This window comes from Onychomys torridus, chromosome 8 (genome assembly GCF_903995425.1).
Source record: "Onychomys torridus chromosome 8, mOncTor1.1, whole genome shotgun sequence".
In the NCBI taxonomy this organism is placed as follows: Eukaryota; Metazoa; Chordata; class Mammalia; order Rodentia; family Cricetidae; genus Onychomys; species Onychomys torridus.
The window spans coordinates 101,572,488-101,594,322 of NC_050450.1; the positions used below are offsets into that span (position 1 = coordinate 101,572,488).

General features: G+C 45.7%; 2 protein-coding genes across 9 annotated transcripts in view; one reads left to right on the top strand and one right to left on the bottom strand.

Annotated features, from left to right (window-relative positions):
- The window catches only part of Fam104a (family with sequence similarity 104 member A), an 18,903-nt gene extending 8,720 nt beyond the window's left edge, over positions 1-10,183 (bottom strand). Inside the window, exons 1-2 of the mRNA XM_036196369.1 lie at positions 9,925-10,183; positions 1,701-1,800 (exon numbers count right to left, since the gene is read on the bottom strand). Of these exons, the coding sequence (XP_036052262.1) occupies positions 1,701-1,800; positions 9,925-10,145 (321 nt within the window). The 5' untranslated portion in view covers positions 10,146-10,183. The remainder of the gene's footprint in view (positions 1-1,700; positions 1,801-9,924) is intronic.
- Positions 9,561-20,575, top strand: C8H17orf80 (chromosome 8 C17orf80 homolog). Of its 8 annotated transcripts, none has more exons than XM_036196362.1 (5): positions 9,562-10,279; positions 12,855-12,962; positions 15,230-16,713; positions 19,329-19,433; positions 19,950-20,575. In XM_036196362.1, the coding sequence occupies exons 3-5, from the start codon at positions 15,237-15,239 to the stop codon at positions 20,081-20,083; spliced, it is 1,716 nt and encodes a 571-aa protein (XP_036052255.1). In that variant the 5' UTR covers positions 9,562-10,279; positions 12,855-12,962; positions 15,230-15,236; the 3' UTR covers positions 20,084-20,575. The 8 variants fall into 8 exon arrangements, with proteins under 8 accessions (XP_036052257.1, XP_036052255.1, XP_036052252.1 ...); XM_036196359.1 differs by lacking the exon at positions 9,562-10,279 and adding an exon at positions 10,287-11,207; XM_036196360.1 differs by lacking the exon at positions 9,562-10,279 and adding an exon at positions 10,287-10,746.
- Positions 20,576-21,835: the final 1,260 nt, after the last annotated feature.

Here is a 21,835-nt window from a genome sequence, read left to right on the forward strand (position 1 = left end):
AGCTCACAAAGCTTCACCCCTCCCTGAGGATCTATAGTTAATGGCTGCAGGGCAAGGTCCCAACACATTCTATGGAGCATCCATTGCAAGGAGTCTATGATCCTATAATAACTTCAACCACAATCCTGCAAGCAACCCTAATGAAACTCAGTGGGTCATCAAAAATAGTCAACCAAAAAATAATCAAAGACAAGAAAGTATCTGGGTAGGAAGGGAACAGAAAGAGAGAGGAGGAGTCAATATGATAAAGTGCCTTACATGTATGCATGAGATTGCCATAAAGAAGCCTATTGTTATGTATAATTAACATATGCTAACTAAAATAATCAGAACCAGAATGTGTGTGTATATTTATCACTGAGAACCACATGCTTCCTCCCTTTATTACAAAGGGAGGAAGGGAGGGCATTTATAGTGTTGTTTTTTTTTTGTTGTTGTTGTTTGGCTGGTATTGGGGGGAGCTGAGTATGGAACCCAGGGCCTTGCACTTGCTAGGCAAGTGCTCTCTACCACTGAGCTAAATCCCCAACCCTCTATTTTGTTTTTGAGATAGGGTCTCACTGTATAGCTCTGGCTGTCCTGGAATTCACTATGTAAACCAGTCTGGCTTCACAGAGATCTGCTTGCCTCTGCCTCCTGAGTGCTGGGACTGGGTGTGTCACACTTTGGCTGATGCTATGCCCGTCTAGAAAAAAACATTTTAATCTTTCAGGCCCTAGTTTCTCTTCACCTCCAACTCTACATTCACCAATGCTTTCAATTTACATGAACCTACAAAGAAAACTCTCTCATGGGCAATGTGATGGCACACTCCTGTAATCCCACATAGAGAAAGAGAGGCAGAAGGATCAGAAATCTAAGACCACCCTTGGCTATCCCAAGACTCTATCTCAAAAACAGGTAATTTCAAAGTTCATTTGTCACAGAGTTATAAACAACCCTAAATCCCCACACAAGAGTTAGCCAAAACAATGCTGTATTATTTTAGCAAATACCTACTACTCCCAAAAAGATTCAAGATGGAAAAAATTGACAGCTTTAGTTGGGCCTGCAATCCCAGTACTTGAGAGGTGGAGGCAAGATCACAAAAAGTAAGTTCAAGGCTATGCTGAGCTACAGTGAGTTCTAGGCCAGGAATATATGAAAAACGAAAACCCTTTGAAAGGGGATCTCTGGCCAGGCCTTTAATCCCAGATAAAAGGATCTGTGTACACACACTGTACACACTCTGCTGCTTACAACTGCTACTGAACCAAGTAACAAATATGTCTCCCCGAAGGAGACATGAACCACCAGGAAATGGGTTGTGGAAATGTAAAATTAGAGGATTCAAAGAGGGGCTTCCGAGGTCCATGAAACTATTATAGATGGGGTGGGTGTGGGTGAAAATGAACATGTACACACTGCTTACCTGGCAGGGCAGCCACCACTCCTCAAAGGGGATTTGCTTCAAGGAGAAATACAGGCCCGGGGTAACCCTAGCACTAAGGAGGGAAGACAGCCACAAACTGAGGCCAATCAGGTTTGAGTTCCAGGCTAGCCACGACTACTCATCATAACTGCTTCAAAATGACACAAGTAAGCATCATGGATGGAAATGACCAATCAAGGTGAGGGAGGTACTCTCTAAACAAATGAACCCTTATCAATTACACAATGGAGAGCAGGCCGTGGGGCTGAGCCTGTGGTCACCTGCCTACCTCTGTGTCCCAGGAGTCCTGGAAGATGGGGTTCCTACTGCTCCTTTTGGTCTGGGGCGGGAGGTGGCTGTCTTCATCATTGCCATTTCTTCTCCTTTTCCTGAAATGTCAACATAAGAGGAAAAATGACCAGTGACGGGAGCTCGTAGACACAATGAAAAGCCCAACAACATACAAAATTTACCCTCTAGCCTAAAAAAACTAATCCACCACATCCCAGTGGGAGGAATTCTAGCATTCCAGCACTAGGCGCTATGCAGAGACAGCTAGTAAGGCCAAGGCTTACGGGAAAAGGCTTGTTTCCAAATGCCTGCTGGGAACAGAGTGACAAGAGGACTCAGTTTCCCCTAGCCACATCCCCTGAAATTATAATTCCAAATCTCCCACTCTACCTCTTGCCCCACAGAACACTGAAGTGGGGATGCTGACTGCCTGTTTGCCCTGAAACACACACAAGACACACAGGAACACACAGGTGAGAGGTTCTAATGCCCTGATCGTGGGGGTGGAGGAGGTGTCCATTCCTTTGCTTGGGCCACACCACCAGCGCTGTGACATCACTGCAGTGGGTTGTCACTCAGCGACAGATACGCTGGTTAAGACTGCCAGGTTAAAGCGGGGAAAGAAATCACATCTTTCTCTAGCAAGTGTTCTCAGTCTGAGAAAGTGTATTTTTTATTTAGACTATCTACAAGAATTAGGGGCTATCAGAGGATTTTAATCCCAAACTGGAAAACAGGAATAAACGAAAGGAGGAACAGCTCTAAGACCAACTGCCTGGAACACCATGGCCAATATGGCAGCCACAAATAATGTGGCCATTCAAATTTAAAGAAACCAAAATTTAAAATCCATATATCCTGCGGGCATGATGGCTTGCACTTCTGATTCCAGAACTCTGCTCTGTACAGTGAGTTCCAGGCCAATAAGTAAAGACTGTCTCAAAAAAGCAAAATTATTAACTTAAAAAAATAAAAAATCCAGTTATTGCCAGGCATAGTGGCTATGCCTATAATGCCAGCATGCAGGGAACTAAGGCAGGAGAATCACTGCACATGAGGCCAGCCTGGGCTACACTGAGTTTCCGACCAGCCTAGCCACAGCGTGAAGCCTTATCTCATTTCACTACAGACAGCAGCTCTACTGGAGTCACCATATACAGTTTTGGCTAAGCAGAGTGCCAGGATTACCTAACTACCAACTTACAAGGAACAGCCAATGTACAAGCTGTGCCCAACCCTGTGACCAACTCTGACCAGACAACACCTCCTTCAGGTTACTTCACACAGCTACCCGACTCAGCCATGCCATGCCGCCTACTACCTTCCCAACCATATTGTTCAACGAAGACCAAGTACTCACTGGACCACTCAGGGTGCCAGGCCTCACTCATCCCAAGATCTACCTAATAGACCAGCCCCCAGCTGCTCCTATACCAGCCTTCTTCAGTACTGAAGCCAGCTTCCTCACGGGCTGAGTCATGGCAACCCAATGTGCTACTAGCATGTTCCTAAGAGGCTGGCTGCAGTCCTGCAGCTTACTGCTGCTATAGCCACGCCCATCTTCAACATGTCCAGCATAAATAAACCGTGGGAGTCCACAATCCTCAACATCTTCATGCACAGCCACCGTTAGCACACAAAAGCCTGCTGTTCAAGTACAGGGTCCTCTGTTTCCATGTGGCTCTATGCATTTGGCAGCAAGGGCAAATGTTGGGTGAAGGGCTGTTTTTCTTACTGGAGCAATGCAACCTATTCTAGGACTAAACTCGTGGACATGCTGGAGACAGGACTAAGAACTACGTCATGTACTCAGTCTCCAGCTCTCTGCTTTAAGGCTGATGAACTGTACGTAGCTGGACTGCTATAAAGGCTGCCCAGACAGCAACCAACAGATGCTGCTTTACCCTGCTGGGGTTATGGCCATTTAAAATTCATCAGGGGGCTGGTGAGGTAGCAGCAGGCAAAGGCCCTTGCTGCCTAGCCTGACAACCTGGGCTCCACCTTAGGTCCTACAAGGTGGGAGGAGAAAACTGACTCTCACAAGTAGCTCTCTAACTTCCACACTCCTATCTGCACACATAATAATTAAATACACTTTAAAAACCAAGGTTGGGTGGTGTTTGTGCACGCTCTTAATCCCAGCACTTGGGAGGCAGAAGCAGGCACATCTCTGTGAGTTCAAGGACAGTCAAAGATACAGTAAAACCCTGTCTCAAAAAAAAGAAGGGGGGGAGGAATAAAAGACAAACAACAACAAAAACCAACAGTAAAATCGACCAGAGACCACAGAAAAAAGGAACTCCTGCTTCACTGGGGAAAAAAATTGTAAATTTCTTATAGGAAATGTTGCAAAATATAAATTTTAAAAGGGTTTTTGTTTTTGATCCCTCCCAACCACAGACAGGGTTTCACTGTGTAGCCCTGGCCTTAGACTCACAGAGACCCATCTGCCTCTGCCTCCTTGGTGCTGGAATTAAAGGCACAAACCACCACAGCCCAGACAACTTTTTTTTTAAGACAAGATCTCGCTATGTAGCCCTGGCTATCCCAGAACTCACTATGTAGACCAGGGGGGCCTCCAACTCAAAGATCCACCTGCCTCTGCTTCCCAAGTAATGGAAATAAAGGCATACATTATCATGCCCAGCAGAAAAGGACATTTTGACCCTTATATACTGAAAAAACAAACAACAACAACAACAAAAACCTTGTCTAGTGAACAGTGCCAATCCTCAATTATTTTACTTAAAATAACAAAAAAAATATGTAACAACTCACAAAGTACAAAAACAAATTACTTGTTTTTAGACCCTAGGAAAAAGAAGGTTCAGCAAAGAACAAAAATTCAAAGATTCTGTAGGTCTGCAGTTCTTTTCTGTGGAACAGATTACCTTCAGCATCATTCTGTTAACTTAAGATTTATTTTACGTATATGAATGTTTTGCCTACATGTATGTACACATGGCTGTCAGAAGAGGGCAATGGATCCCCTGTAGCTAGAGTTGCAGATAATAATCCTATTGGTGCTGGGAACTGAACCTAGGTCCTCTACAAGAGCAATAAGTACTCTTTACTGCTGGGCCATTTCTCCAGCCCTCAGCTCTTTTTAAATAACTGAGTGAGGAAAAAAATTAATTATCAAACTTTGGCTTTAATAGGCTCTTTAAATAGTAAAAAATAGTTCTACTGGACAGCACTGACTGAGTTCCATATGTCCAAAGGGCACTATCAGTCACAATGAAAATATTTCCAAGGTCAAATCTCTAAGAGACAAAAGGCAGTACCAGGCCCGGTGGGGCACTCTAAGAGACAGAGACAAGAGGATTTCTTTAAGGTTGAAGCCAGTCTGCTCTACAGAGTTCCCAGACAGCCTGGACTATACAGAGACTGTTACTGTTACTGTTACTGTTACTGTGTGTGTGTGTGTGTGTGTGTGTGTGTGTGTGAGAGAGAGAGAGAGAGAGACAGAGAGACAGAGAGAGAGAGAGACAGAGAGAGAAAGAGACAGACAGACAGACCCCACATCCAAAAACAGAACAGACAAAAGCTAGTTTAAGTATGAACACTAGGGGGAAATGGTCTCATGTACAGTTAGGAGCTCTCTGTGCGCATCAAGTCCCTAACAGAAGGCTTTGAGTGGAAGCCAAAATCACCACTCAGGAGCCTGTACTCTGAAAACTCTGAAGACCTCCAACTATTTGTTTTTTTTTTTTTTTTTTTTTTTTTTGAGTCCGAGTTTCTGTGTAGCCCTGGCTGTCCTAGAACTCACAGTGCAGACCAGACTGGCCTGGAACTCAAATCCGACTGCCTCTGCCTCCTAAGCTGGGATTAAAGGCTCTGCCACCACCCAGCTATCTAACTCTTAAGAGTTTACACTCTACACCCTAGATTAGGACTGGAGTAAGGACTGCATGGCTTTTGTTTGGGCTTTCTGTTGTTATTATTACTACTATTTATTGTGCGTACAAGGCGGGATACACCTTCGAATAGTGTGACTGGTTCTCTTCTGCTTTATGTGAAGGCTCCAGGGCTGAAGCAGACAGGTCGCACAGGAAGTCCCTTTATCTCCGAGCCATCTCAATGGTCCTGGTGTTTTTTTGAAGCAGGCTCTCACTCTGCAGTGTAGGCTGCCCTCAAATTCAGTCCTGACTACCAAGCCTCTAGGAGATAGGGGTGCATGTGTGAGCCACTGGGCCTCGTCTTTTTTCTTTCTTTTTTCTGTGAATGAGTGTTTTCCCTGTATGTATGCATATGTACCACACGCATGCCAGGAGGAGGCATCAACACCCCTTGGACCTGGAGTAAGAGACGACTGTGAGCTGCCATATGGATGTTAAAAACCAAACCCGGGTCCTCTTGGAGAGCACCGAGTGCTCTTAACCACTGAGCCATCTCTCCAGCCCAGGCAGGACTCTTCAAAATGTTCAACACGGTTTGTTTGGAGTTTACAAGTCCTCCGATGGTGTGTGTGTGTGTGTGTGTGTGTGTGTGTGTGTGTGTGTGTAAGACAGAGAGAAACGGACAGAGAGACAGAGACAGAGTGAGTCAGGCACAGGACTAGCCAATGAATCGAGGAGGAAAACAGATGCTTTTTTTAATGGCTTATTTTTATTTTATGTGCATTGGTGTTTTGCCTGCATGTACATCTGTGTGAGTGTCAGATCCCCTGGAACTGGAGTTACAGACAGGCCTAGGAGTTCTGACCAACCTGAAGACAGTATGACTTATCTCACATAGCAATAACCTAAGATCCTCTTTCTAATTCTTACTCTTCTCCCAGAAGACTGGCTAGCATTTGCACAATATTCTTGAACTACTTGAAGATTTAAAACAAGACAAATACTGGGTTTTTATTTTGGCATAGTATGGGGAGGGGGGGTGTCTTGTTTTATTTGTGGTGCTTGGGTTGAACCCAGGACCTTGTACTTGCTAGGTCTTAAGGGCTCTACTGAGCTACACCCTAGACACAATCAAGTTTTAGTGACCATTAAGTGGGTAGGTACGCTATTATAAATCTAAACCAGTGTACACTTTTGATGCCAGCATTCAGGAGGCAGAGGAAAACAGATATTTGTGAGTGAATCTGAGTCCAGCCTAGCCTATAACAAAGAGCTACATGACAGCCAGAGCAACATAGTGAGGTCCTATCTCAAAAAATAACTAAACAAACAAATAAAACCTTAGTGTATAAATCTGATCCAAGAGGCTTCTGCTTCCACCTCAATAAAGGCAATTTATATGGGGATGTGCAGTAAAGCAGTGTCTGCTGGGAGTCAGAAGACACTCAAGCAAAACTCACGTGGCAGCAGACTAGCCCCTGAGCTTTTCTTTTATCAATATGCCAACAGCTGGTTATGCTTGGGGCTGCTGAGTCACTCCCACCAAATTGTGTGAGCCTGACTAAAAGTTGTTATGTCTGCATCTGTAACAGGGCATGTTTCCTCCCGGTAACAAGAATAGCAAAGGGTGCTCTACAGTTCTTATCTACTTCTGGGGAAGTCATCTAAGACATCTGTCTGTCTGTTTTTCATGGTACAAGTGCCACCTCTTGAGCCTGTGAGTTGTCCTCTCCTCTGGGTGGTAAGGAGTTAAGAATGAGCTCTGTATTCTCCATTTTCCTTGTTCTTGGCTTTTATTAAATGCGCTCTACCACTATGCTAAATCCCCAACCCGCACTCAGCTTTCAATAGCCTTATTAAGGGGCATGATCAATGGTCTATAAACAGTCACACTGTTTATTTTACAGGTACTCTGTAATGGATTAGTCTCTCCTTTCCAGCTAGGTAAAGATAATTGCTGGACATCTATTACCCCCAGGACGGCTGACTCCATCAGCTTCCTTATTTCACTTCTGTCCTGTCTTCCTGGTCCTCTTCAAGAACCTGGGCAGATGTCATCGGAGTGCAGAAACTGCTTCTCAAGTGTTCTTTCCTAGGGCAGATGTCATCGGAGTGCAGAAACTGCTTCTCAAGTGTTCTTTCCTATTTTTATTATTTTTGAGACGAGGTCTCACTATGTAGCCTGGCTAGCCTGGAACTTCAAGTTGGCCTCAAACTCAGAGAGATCCTCTGCCTCTTGAGTGCTAGGATTAAAGGTAAGTGAAACCACACTCCATCTCAAATGTTTCTTTAAAAGAACTCTTGCTTCTTGCTGTAGGGTGTCTCTCCCCCCAATTCATATGTAAAAATTGGGGGTCTGTGGTAAGGCAGACTTCCTTGCCACCCACACACCCACCCTGTACAGCCCTCATGTTCTCTGAGCTCAACCCTTCATCTCCTAACTGAGGAGCCGGATCTGGAGACAGGAAAGACACTGGAGCTGAAGAGAAAAGTAGGCGTATTTTCAAGAAGTCACCAGGAGATAGAAACACACTAAAATTCCTGTGAATAAAGTGGAGAAAAAGAATCTCCAATCAGCACAAACTCAGACTACAGCACTAGATAAAAGAATCTGTTAGTGGTAGAAATGATGAGGGCTGTCAGATAAGGGAGATCATCCAAGAATCCAAAAAAACGGCAGTCAGCTCAGGCTTACTGTATCTAAAGGTCCCAATCCTAAAGGTGTGTCTGTAACTGGGCCATAATTTCAACTTGGCCTAATTTAAATCTTTTAATAGTCTTTAATAATTGGCAAGATTATGGCTTCATGCAATCTGTACAGTCAGTAAGACTAACCCTTTTGGTACACTGCAGCACTGCCACAGGCCAGATTATAACTCTGACAGGCACCTTATCATTTCCAATTTAGTCTGATCATCTTGTCCACACAAGCACAGGCGTTCTGCCACAATTACTATATAAACAATATACTATATTACTGTATCAACAATTCAGTTCTGTCTAGGAACCTCCAATTTTCAACACTGAACCAAATAACCTCAGGATGTTGGTGCGCCTCAGTCCCAAGGAATAACTATTTCAAGGAGAAGCCTTAAAAAAATTTCTACATTCACAACCAATTAATGCAAGGACTAAGACACAGGGGTTGAAGGCTCAAGATTGAAAAAACGTGTTGCGGTTGCAGAGAACTGAGGTTTGGACCATCTATAACTCTAGTTCCAGAAGATTCGATGCCCTCTTCTGGCTTCCATGGACACCACGCACGCCACGCACGCGGTGTACATACATACATGCAAGCAAGCAAACACTCACATGCGTAAAAATAAATGAAATCTTTTAAAAGAGAAAAACCCTATGAGCTGCCTGAAAGCCTGGAACAACGACGGAGTAAAGAGACGTGAACCTGGATGGACTTAAATAATTAAACGTGTGAGAGTCTGTTCTTCATCAAGAACACGGAAAAAATAAAACTTGGTGATGTACAGATCGTCAGGCTCCGTAGTTAGGAGACTTTCTAATAAGAAAGAAAGCGGGTCCTCTTCATTCTGAGGCAGAGCATCCCAACTTACTTCTTCCCACCTTCCTGAAGACCAAAAAAAAAAAAAAAAAACGAGAAGGGAAAAAGAAAGCTCATCTGCATGGGGCCTAAGGCTCGCAGAGGCCGCCAGGGGCCTGCGGCCAGGCTCAGGGGAGAGGGTAGCGAGCATTATTAACTCGCAATGTTTTCCACCACCTCCCGCCTCACGGCCAAACGGCTCCTCCTCCAAACAGTTTAGAATCCTGCCTGTTAATGCCACAACCGGGTGGGTCGCAACCCGCCCGGGTCCATCTGCCCTTCTGGGTTTACAAGAGATGAGGACACAGCGCTGCGGTCTGCCCTAAGCCCTCCCAGCTGCAGGGTGAAGCCCAACCCCCGCCTCCCCCTGACCTTGGGGCGCCTGCAGCTCCCCGCCCCGTCGCGTCCCGTCCCCCGGAGAGGCGCCTTCTTGAGGGGCTGCCTCTTCAAGCTCGGTCGGCTACTCCTCCCATCCCCCTACCCGCCTAAATTTAGGACAGGAAAAGCTTCAGGTCCAGCGTCCGTCTTGTAGGGCCGAACAAACCTCATTCCAAAGTGGAAAGGGCAGAAGTCGAAGAAGCAAAACAGGAGAAAAAAAAAAAGGAGAGACGGAGCAGGAGTTAGACCCGGATTCCAGAGCCACCTCTCTTGGCTCTCCCCACGGGGTCCAGGTGTCAGAGGCGGCGCAACCTTCTCCCCGCCTCCTCCGACCGCAGAGCAACGCAGACGGAGCCTCCTACCATCCGGGCTCCGTGCGCCCCTGGGCTCCGTCGCGCAGATCCTGGGGCCGAGGGGCCGCAGAGAAAAGTGCGGGTCCCTTCCCTCACCTGGGGCGGAGGCGCTCGCTCATGGCAGCTGGTGAAGGCGAGCGACGCGGCGCCACTCCGCGCCGACAGCGAACCGACGGAGTTGTGTTCCGGCGACCGCCACGCCCACCCCCACGGGCCTGGGCTCTGGCCGCCGCGCGGGTGGAGGCTGCGGGCGGTGAGTACCCCGCAGGCCGACCCGTACCACCGCTACTTCCGGCGTCCCCTCCGCGCCCCCCCATGTCGCAGGCGCCGTGGTACCGTCCTCCTGCGGCTGCGCAGTGGCGGGACGCAGGCCGCGCTTGCCCGTAACCCCGCCCTCAGAAAGAGGCGCGTCCAGAGAAGGAAAACAGACCTGGAACTTCCAGGGCTCCGGGTAGGTGTCCGAGGCACCTGCCTGTTCAAAAACAAACCGGGACAAGCTGTAAAAGTCAAGCCGGGTTGGAATAAATTAAATTATTGGGCACTAATTGATACTTGTATCTGCGTTAAATCTCTGTGAGGTGAAAATTTTAAGAAAAGAAAGAACCGGGCGAGCTCCATCAGGCACTGGTGTGGACGGCCACAGGTTCTGGGTTCCACGGTTGGAAGGTGTTGGTGAGCTCCGGGTTCGATGGGAGCGCCACGTGGAATTTCGCGTCTCGAGAGGTGCGGAGCCGGTTTAGTGGAGTATCCAAGGGCTGGGCTGTTTTCCACGAGCTTCGTTGCAGGTCGAGAGAGGAGTGCAGATGAGGCGAACGGACTAACGGAGTCCCAGCCCCGACCGGGAGCGGTACCGCCCACCTGCTAGGAAGAAGCCGGGCAGAAGGGTGTCGGGAGGCGGGCAGGCGTGGGAACGCTGCGGTGAGAGCTGGCTCGTGGCGATGTGAGCGCGATCAGAGGAAATCAGGAGGCCCCAGCCGTGCGTGCGTGGTGCGCACCTGTCATCCCAACCCTTGGGAGGTGAAGACTGGAGGACCAAAAGGTCAAAGTCACCTCGACAAGGAAACGAGTTCGAAGCCAGTCTGGGCTACTTGAGACCTTATCTTAGATTTAAATTTTTTCATTTTGTTTTTTCAAATAAGTGTATCCTGAGCCTGGGATACTTGGGGAAGTTTTAATTCTGGTTTTCAGAAGCATCCCCAGTTGTCTGCCAGGGGCATAATCCAGTTATTTGTATAGGACTCAGTACTTGGTCACATCACAGCTCTCCACTTAGTTCTGATTGTTACAGAAGTTGACGTTCAAAGTTTCTGCCCCAAATACGTGAACAGTGATCCGCAAACGTGGGGGTCCTGGAGGGACGACTGCAAGAAGTCAGCCAGGTAAACGAGTCCCTTGTTGAAATGTAGGGTATAGAGCCAGGCATACTAGCGGAAGTCTTTAATCCCAGCACTCAGGAGGCAGAAGCAAGCCTATATGTATGAGTTCAAGACCAGCCTAGTCTACCTAGAGAGTTCCAGGACAGACAAGGCTAAACAGATCCCATCTCAAGAAAATTTAAGAAAAGGTACTGTTACAACTTGAAAGCTTATGGATTTATCGGTTTGCAAACGAGATTACCAACAGTAAGACTCACTCCTCAGAGAACAGTTTGATTCTGCATTTCATGAAGGTTAAAGAGTTGGTTGATTTAATAGATATTTATTTTGTAAGTGGTTTCAGCTTCAGGGTTTTTTGATGTTTTGGGTTTTTTGTTTTTTCAAGACAGGTTTCTTTGTATAGTCCTGGCTGTCCTGGAACTCACCGGTAGATCAGGCTGTCCTCGAACTCAAAAGGTCCTCCTGCCTCTGCCTCCTGAGTGCTGGGATTAAAAGCGTGCACCACCACACCTGGCTGTTGTTTTGTTGTGTTAATCTATTTAAGTGGCCAGGAGATATTTTCAGTCTTGGTATGAAATAGTTGTAATATACATAATTTATTTACTCATTCAACAAATGTCATGTACCCGCCTTGGTGTTAGAGGCTTTTTTCTGTTTGGGGTGTGTGTGAGTGTGTTTTAGTGATGATGATGATTGTTTAAGAGATGATGGTCTCCCTGTGTAGTCTAGGCTGACATTAAACCACCTCAGCTTCCTGAGAGCATTCAGAGGTAAACAGTATGCTTGGCGATACTAGATTTTGAGAATGTAGCTGTGCTAGGATAGATATGTTCTTTGTTTTTTGGAACCCAGATGAGCTTTGGAATTAAACATTCTCCTTTCCCAACTCTAGAGGGTAAAAGAGATAAATTATGTGTAATAATAAATGTTTGAAAATATTTTTACATGATATACATTTATCAAAAATCTCAAACTAAGCAATTAATAATGTACAAATTTATGTGTACACAATAATCAATTGTAGTACAAATTAAAATTAAAACAATTGGAGCCAGGTGGCACACATTTAATCCCAGCACTTGGGAGGCAGAGACGGTGGATCTCTGAGTTTGAGGCCAGCCTGGTCTACAGAGGGAGATCCAGGACAGGCAGAACTACAAAGAGAGAACCTATCTCGGAAAAACCAAAACTAAATAAATAAATGGGGATCATGTCCTTCTGTGCATTGTTAGTTTTAATATGAATATATTGCTAATATTAATATTAGCAGGGATTAATTTCTCCTGAGTTATGGAAACTACCCCATCCTTTTTTTTTTTTTTTTTTTTTCCTACAAGATCTCATGAATCCCAGGCTAGCTTTGATCTTTCTCTAACCAAGGCTGACCTAGTTGTCCCATCTCCACTTCCAAGTGCTGGGATCATGGCTCTCTACCACAGCAGCAGGTTTTGTGCAGTGTTGGGGATAGAACCCAGGGCTTCATGCTTGCCAGGCAGGCACTCTACCCACTGAACCATATCCCCAGCTGACAAAGAGTTCTCATGAGTCCTCATACCCAGTGAATCTTGTTTTTGTAATGTTAGAAACTGTTCTAACCAGTTTTTGTAACCCGCATGAATGTTATTATCCTTCCTCATTCCATTCTTGAAGGACAAGTTCAAGAACAGTGAATGTGATGTATTGAAGAGTTCCTGAGAGTGGGAGAGGTTCCAAGTGAGGAATACCCACCTGGAGGTTCCTGTTATCTCTTTACTAAGTGTATGTATGTGTACCTGCGTGAGTTTGTTTATATGAGTTTATTTATACTATGTGCACACAGTGCCCCAGAAGGTCAGAGGACACTAGATTCCCTTAAAACTAGAGTTACAGGTGGTTACTGTTAGGTCTCAAACTCAGGACAAATGGCTAACTAAGGCACCTATTTAACATAACAAAGTGGACCTGCCCGATAGGTTTTCCCATCATCCCTCAGTCCCTACCCGTTACAGGGTATGACTGGCATACTCCTTCCCCTACCCTGAACTCTCTAGCCCAGGGGATAGGCTGACCTTCTCCCAGCTGCCCTTCCCTATATAATCCAGCCATTTTGATTACCAGGCCCTTTCAACTACCCTTTACTCTCCTGCCTCTGCCCTCTCCCCTCTCCCCTCCCCTGGCCCAGCTCAGGGTCATGTTCACTCTGGACTGTCACAGATGTCTCTGCCTCTGGTTTTGTTCTCCCTTTTATCTACAATAAACTTTCTCCCCACCATACCTAGGAGCAGTCATGTCCTTTTTTATTTCTTCTTTTTCATTCAGTTGTGAGCTGTCTGGTGTGGGTGCTGGGAACAGAACCCAGGTCCTCTGCCATAGCAGTGCAGTAGGCACTTTTAACTGTAATAGGTCTTTCTTTGGACTGTCAGCTCCCAAATAATGACATGGAGACTTACTATTTATGAAAGCTTGACCTTAGCTTAAGCTTGTTTCAATTAGTGCTCATAACTTAACCAGTTTTTATTAGTCTGTGTTCTGCCACATGGCTCATTACTTCTCCTCAGTACTATACTCCAACTTCCCTCATGTCTCACTAGCAAATGTCTCACCTCGGATTCTTCCCCAAAGTTCCTCTCTCCCCGGAAGTCCTGCCTGTCCCCTCCTGCCTAGCTATTGGCCATTCAGCTCTTTATTAAGCCAATCAGAAGGTGCCTTAGTCAGGTGAAGTAAAACAGAGACATCTTCACAGAGTGTGACCAAATAATCCACAACACTCAACTGCTCTTAAAAGCCCTAAGTAGTTCCTTTTTTCATGTTTAAGGGTTTTTAAACAATTCATTAAAATTATACAACCTCCACTTGACATAAATAACAAAATTGAATTCTGACTGACATTTTTAATGTCTTTTCCTTTGACTAAGCATTAATTTATTAGATTTAAATCTTTTGGTTTGATTTTGTTGTGGTTATTGTTTGGAGTGGGGTTGTTGTTGGGTTTTTTTTTTTTTTTTTTTAGATAATCTCACTAATGTAACTCTGCTGTCCTGGAACTATGTAGACCAGGCTGCATAGTGAATTTGAGGCCAACCTGAGCTATACACAAGAGCTTATCTTTTTTTTTTTTCAGAGCTGAGGACCGAACCCAGGGCCTTGCGCTTGCTAAGCAAGCATTCTAACACTGAGCTAAATCCCCTACCCTAATTTATTTTTTTAATTACACTCATGATATTCATTAATTACATTCATGACATTAATTTCATTTGCAGTATTCATTCAATAATTACATTTATGATATTAATTACATTAATTGTATTGATTTATTACTTTCATGATATTATGTCATGATACTACTGTACATTTGTGGGGTTTTTCCATCACACAAAACAGATTCTGGGGCTGGAGAGATGGCTAAGCGGTCAAGAGCACTGGCTGCTCTTCCAAAGGTCCTGAGTTCAATTCCCAGCAACCACATGGTGGCTGACAACCACCTGAAATGAGATCTGGTGACCTCTTCTGGTCCGCAGGGATACATGCAGACAGAATAAATCTTTAAAAAAAAAACAAAACCAAAAAAACATAGATTCTGTACTTAGGAAATCATTGCTCTATATTCCTTTCTTCTCTGTCTAATCTTTCTGTTTCTATGAATTTGTATATTCTATCTATTTCATATAATACAATTCTATAGTATTTGTCCTTTTTTTAAATGTAAAAACAAGAGCCTATCTTAAGAAAAGCAAACAAGGAACTGGAGAGGTGGCTCAGCAGTTAAGAGCACTGACTGTTCTTCAGAGGACCTGGGTTCAATTCCCAGCACCCACATGGCAACTCATAGCTATCTGTTCCAGAGGATCTGATGGCCTCTTCTGGCCTCTGTGGGCACCAGGCAGACATACATGCTGGGCAAAATACCCATACCCGTAAAACACAATAAATAATTTAAAAAAAAAAAAAAAGAAAGAAAGAAAGAAAAGAAAAGCAAACAAATGAAAAAGTTGAAATTAAAATCTGTGCATAAAATGATTACTCTGTATTCTTCATTGTCTCTCCAGGAAGAGGATGGGTGATGCTGGTCCCAGAATGGAAGTGTGTCCTTATTGTAAGAAGCCATTTAAGCGATTAAAAACCCACTTGCCACACTGTAAGATGATATCTGCTGATCAAAAAGCGTATCAGTCCAAGCCAGCTACACTTTCACGTGCTACAAAAGAGAAGAGGCCTACCAAAGACCTAACCAAAGCTAGAAGGAAAGGGCTAGAGACAGAGAGTGCAAGAGGAAATGTGAACTCAGAAAGGGGCAGATCAGAATGGACAGCTGCCACCTTTCCCCAGCCAGCGGATGTCTTGGAAAGAGCGAGTACAGCAGAGGCAGGAGGAGAAACCAGAGATCAAAATCAGCCCTCCTTCCAGGCACCCAAACATGTCATACCAAAGGTGGCTCTGCAGAGAGTCATGACCCCTCAGGCTCGAGCATCAGACGCCCCCTCTCCTGAGAAAGAACTCGACAGAGATGTGACTGGATCCAAGGGAAGTCCATGTCATCCCTCAGAGACCAAAGCATCTGTACTGGTTGGCTCAATGGAGCCAGTTTTATCTAGTCAAGATAGAACATACTCCTCAGCTCAGCCTCATACTAAACCCTCCACTTCTGCAAGTCTGAAATTGGATACACTCGATCCCCCAAAACAGAAGCTTCTGGCAAAATTCTTAGGTGTGCCTGTTAGTGATTGTCATTCTCCAAAGAATGGCAGCCATGGGGTTCAGAGAGGAGCACCCTCAGTGTTGAGCAGGGAGAGCAGTTCCCGAGACGGAGGCCACCTCTCAGGAGTCTCTCCCGACCCTGCCAATGCTGAGACTCAACAGAAGTCCGAATCACTCCTCTTGGGCCTTCATACCACTCCACTGTCTAAAGCGCACGTCAGAGAGCACCAGGAACTTCGCCTAGGAGCAGAACTATGCCATAGGAAGGGAAATACTGAGAACAGCATGTCTGCCACAGAAGTACAGGAAAAGGCTTACTTAGGCCTTGGTGGTAAGGACCCCATTTCACCCACAAAGGCAAAAGCAGAGGCAGCCCTTGCACTTTTGGACGTATTTACTCCACCAGAGGGAACTTCAAATAAGCTTCTCTCTATACCAGAATCAGGGCGCCAATGCCTCGCCTCCCTGGCTGTGAAGTCTTCTCCGGAAGACAAAACCCAATTCTATGGCCAGAGTCAAGTCCCTGCCATACCACTATTAGTGGGAAGCAAGAGGGACATTCTGGAACCCACGTCTTTCCGCCAACCCCATGCAGCCCAGACAGGGTACCACATACCATCATGTTCAGTTCCGTACCCTGTTTCTAGAAGCTCCCTCATCAGTCATGTTGCTGCTGCTGACTCAGAGGCTCCTCCCCGGTCCGTGGGACTGGAGTGGTTTCCAGAACTCTATCCTGGTTACGTTGGTCTAGGAGTATTGCCAAGGGGGCCTCAGCATTGGAACTCAGCGTCTCACATGCCTCCTGTCACTTCCCAGGGTGCAAGTGTCTCAAAAGGTAAGCAGGCTCATTTGCAAGGACTATCCTGTCCCTCTCGAATGTCTGTGCCTCTGGAATAGGGTGAGAATTACTTGTTTTCATTCAGTTACCATATTCTCATCTACACAGTCTACCGGACACTTGACTTGATTGACAAAAGAGAACGCTAGTCCAGGGTTGGTGGTAATCTTCCTTCTTCCTTCTCCATTGAGAGTTGAGGGTTAGACTAGGGCAGGCTGCTGATCCTGATAGCAGTTGAGTTTCTGGACTGGGAAGAGGCCTAACAGAAGTTCGGTGGATAAGCTCAGAGCATGGTGGCACACACGTTTAATCCCTTCAAGCACTTGGACACAGAGGCAATCGATCTTTGAGTTCAAGGCCAGCCTGATGTACAGAATGAGTTCCAGGACAGCCAGGGCAACACAGTCTTGAAGAAAAAAAAAAGGAAAAGGTAATCTGGGAAAGGCTGTAAGGGGTTAGATTCCAGTGTTCCTAAGTGGCAGGTAGAGAAGAAAGGCCTGTGGGTGCAGAGAATGGGTCCTCTGTACTCCATCCGTGATCACGGCTCAGTTTCTTTCTGTCACTTTCCCTAAACTTGTACCTGGAAATGAGCCCCACTTGGACAACTAGAGAAAATAAAAGTCGTGGTACCACACAGTTCCCAGCACTGCTGAGACCACAGCCCACCAGTGGCAGTTTTCGAGAGGTTACGGTTTGTGTTTTAAGTTGGAGTATATCTCCAAGCTTTATGACTTTTCTTTTTGTTGTTGTTGTTTTGGTTTTCAAGTATGCATAGATACTGGGGTAAAATGTGCACATGAGTGCAGTGCCTGTGGAGGCCAGAAGAGGGCATCAGTTTTCCTGGAGCTGGAGTTACAGGTGGTTGTGAGCTGCTAGATGAGGGTGCTGGGAACTCAACCCAGGTCCTCTTGGAAGAGCAGTATGCATTATTTACCACTTCAGCCATCTCTCCAGCCCCATGGGGGGGCTTTTTCTTGTTTGGTTTTAAGAGACTTTGCCCCTGCACAAATAAGTGACTGTGTGATTCCTTGGACACCAATGTGTTTTTTGGTTTTTAAAGATTTTTTTTTAAATGTGTATGTGTGGTAATGTATATGTGTGTTAACTCAGATGAGTTCATGTACCACATACACCACATGCATGCAGTTGCCCATGGAAGCTAGAAGAGGGTGTCCGATCTCCAGGAACTATAGTGCAAAATAGTTACAAGCCATTACATTGGTGCTGGGAACCAAAACTGAGTCCTCTGCAAGATTAGCAGGTGCTCTTAACTACTGGAATCTTCTGTCCCAGCCCCCAATGTGTTGTTTCCATTGTTAGGTAAGATCATTTGAGCATTTTTATATTCACAGCAGCCTTCACACCTGCTAACCCCATCTATCTTAATTTATCCTTTTTTTTTTTTTTTTTAAGAGGAAGAGGACACCAGATGTCATTACAGATGGTTGTGAGCCACCATGTGGTTGCTGGGAATTGAACTCAGGACCTCTGGAAGAGCAGCAGTCTGTGCTCTTAACCTCTAAGCCATCTCTCCAACCCAATTTATCCTTTTTTTTTTTTTTTTTTTTGAGACAGGGTTTCTCTGTGTAGTTTTGGTACCTGTCCTGGATCTTGCACTGTAGACCAGGCTGGCCTTGAACTCACAGAGATCCTCCTGGCTCTGCCTCCTGAGTGCTGGGATTAAAGTCATGCACCACCACCACCCAGCTAATCTATTCTTTGTCTTGACAAGCCAAAACGAGACTGGAAAACCATGACCAGTAGAGATCACTGCCTGACTTGAGCGCAGGAAGAAACGTGAAAAAGAAACGTGTACCTTATTTTCTGTTTCTACTTGTTACCAAGGTGTGGCTGTGGGGCACAGAACAGACAAATAAAGATGACTGACAGGGTCTTTCTAAGGTGTGTCAGTGGTCCCTAAGTCAAGTCCACGGGCCTCCCAAACAACAGCCTCTTGAATGCTGACATGGGCATCTGTCGAGGGGATGATCCCGAGCCTAGTTCCAGGTCGTGGGTCGCAGGCAAAACAGCATGCTTGAAAAAAGTCTTCATCTGACAAATTCACCAGAAATAAAGATGAATTTGGGGGCCGAGAATGTAGCTCAGTGGTAGAGGACACACGGACATGCATTTTTAACATGTATAAGATCTTGGGCTCAGTCACCAGTGGGGTAGGGTGCAGAGAACAGAGAGATTCCATATTTGGTTCTGGGTTTGGGGCCTAAAATAGCTCCTTATACATATGTAGATGGTCCAAGATGCTTTTCAGGCCAAAATCTAAACTCTTTGGTCCATGCATTTCAGTATACATGCGTCTCAACCTGTAGTAGAAAGTCATACCTCTTGCTAAAATCTCCGCAGGTGATAAAACATGGTTTGACCAGGCATGCACACACATAGGGCCAGGCAATGCATTTATCACAGTGCAAGGTCTCTGTCAAAAAAGCTTTTGACCTGAGGCGGATTTTACTTCAGTGTGTAGTGAGGTAGTCATGGATCTATCTGTCAGGGGTGTGCTTTTCCTGAGGCCTAGCCATTAGGACTTGCAGCTGCATGGTGGGAAGAGGGGATTCTAGATGGACTGTCACAGTGACTTCTGTTTGGAACCGTAGTTCCTTGGTTGGGACGAAGTTCGGCTGATAGCAGGAATTCGGAACCCCTGGCGCATACTACTTCCAGCTTCCCTCTACCGAGGCTCTTGGGAGCTGTGCACAAAGGTGAGGCTGCTCATACAGACTGGTGGGTTCTCTTGCTGGCTGCAGGCATGTGGAGAAGTGTCTCCACTGGAGGCTGTTTAACCAAGGAGGAGAGAAAGGAGTGGTTGACATTCTCTGTTTTCATTTCAGAGTCAGGTGTCATTCAGAACTCCCAAGCTAACAGAGCAGCAGCTCCCACTTCTTAAAACATACCCCTGCCCCTGCCCCTCCCCCATAGCAGTCAGCCAAGGCAATGCTGAACCTCAGCTAACCAGTCTTCTTCATGTGCATCGCGCCAGAGTTTAACCCAGCTCCCAATGTGGAGACGTGTGATTTGAATTTACTCAGGCCCTCCTCAGCTTAGCCTTGTCGTCGTCTCTGGGAATGTATATACTTTGTGTAGCCCACACTTGTGTAGGCATGTCCATTGTGTGTCTTAGAGTTCATCACCTAAGCTAACAGAAGTGACTTGAATAGTGCGAACGTTCTGGGCCACACCCTAGCCACTAACCATGTGATCTGCCTCTCTCCGCACAGGCTGGGTGAGGTGCAGTACCACCATAAAGAAGAGCAGTGTTGGGGGCCTCACGGTGCTCTTTGCTGGCTACTTCATCCTGTGTTGTAGCTGGAGCTTCAAGCAAATGAGTAAGCCGTCATCATCGGTAGCTTAAGTGACTCGTCGCCTCCCTTTGGGCTCTGGTGGTGACATCCAGGAGCCCTGACGAATGAGCTGTCACTGGGGCTCTGGAGCTCCATTAAAGGTCTCCAAGATTTGACTTACATTTACATGACTGCACTTGCTGCCCATTAGTGATATCGGTGGTGGGCTGGAGGCCTTGGGTTTGTTTGTTTTTCCTGCTTTTAACCCATCCCTACTAGGGAGAGGTGCCCTTCTTGGAGCCTGAGCATTTTCAGTGGAATAGAAGGGCTTTCTGCCACTTAGCACAGGAGAAACAGAATAGTCCATGTGCTTAAGACACAGCAGCTCCATCCATCCTTTCGTTCACTGGGTCTCCTTGTGCAGATCAGGCTAGACTGACCCTCAGCACTCCTGCCCTGGCCTCTGGCCCCAAGCTGTCACTCCATCTTCCTCGGCCTTTGAGAGCTAGGATCACAGGGACATGCTACCACACCTGGCTAGAGTCTGTATGCTTTTTGTTTAGTTTTGGTTTTTTGTTTCGTTTTGGTTTTTCAAGACAGGGTTTGGTTTTTCAAGACAGGGTTTCTGTGTAACAGCTCTGGCTGTCCTGGAACTTGCTTTGTAAACCAGACCTGCTTCTGCCTCCTGAGTGCTGGAATTAAAGGCAAGCACCACCACCACCTGGCTTTTTTGTTTAATTTAATTTAATTCATTTTATTTTTTAAGTGTATGAGTGTTTTGCCTGCATGTCTGTATACCAAGTACATGTCTGGTGTCCATGGAGGCCAGAAGGCAGCATCTGATCCCCTGGAACTGGAGTTACAGGTGGTTTTAAGCTGCCTTGTGGATACTGGGAATCAAATCCAAGACCTCTGGAAAATCCAACAGGTGCTTTTAACTTTGAGCCATCTCTCCACCCCTTGAGCCTGGCTACCTTCCATGTTTAAAAACAAGCTCCTTGAACCAGACATGGTGGCATGTGCCTATAATCCCATCATTCAAGAGGCTGGGGTGGGAGGGTAATGAATTCCAAACACCAAACTATATTGCCTGTTTAGTTATGGTTGAACTCATATGAAGTCTTGACCAGGAGGGAAATGCAAAAATTTCTTTTCTCATAACTCAAGATAACTTTTGTTCATTTAAATAGTATAAAAACAGATCTGGGGACTGGAGAGATGGCTCAGTAGTTAAGAGCACTGGCTGCTCTTCCAGAGGACCTGGGTTCAATTCCCAGAACCCACATGGCAGCTCACAACTGTCTGTAACTCCATTTCCAGGGCCCCAGAGACACACATAACAATAAATCACTTAAAAAAAAAAAAACAGATCTGGAGGCTGGAGAGATGGCTCAGTGGTTAAGAACACATGTCACTCTTACAGAGGATCCAGGTTCAGTTCCCATCACCTACATGGCTGCTCACAAACATTCATAACTTCAATTCCAGAGTATCCAACACACTGTCCTGACTTCTGCAGGCACCAGGCACACATGTAGTGCACATACATACATGTAGGCAAAACTCTTGTTTAGTAAATCTGTTTTTTTTTTTTTTAAAAAAAAAAAAAAGCAGGGCGGTGATGGCACACGCCTTTAATCCCAGCACTGGGGAGGCAGAGACAGGTGGAGTTCTGAGTTCGAGGCCAGCCTGGTCTAAAAAAAAGACTCTTAGAGAGTTTAGAAAGAAAAAACTCAGAGTTCATTAGAGACTACCCAGAAAAGGTTTAGTATTTTTCCATAATTTATGAGGTAGCAGGAGCCTAGGCTATTTCAGATGAAAAC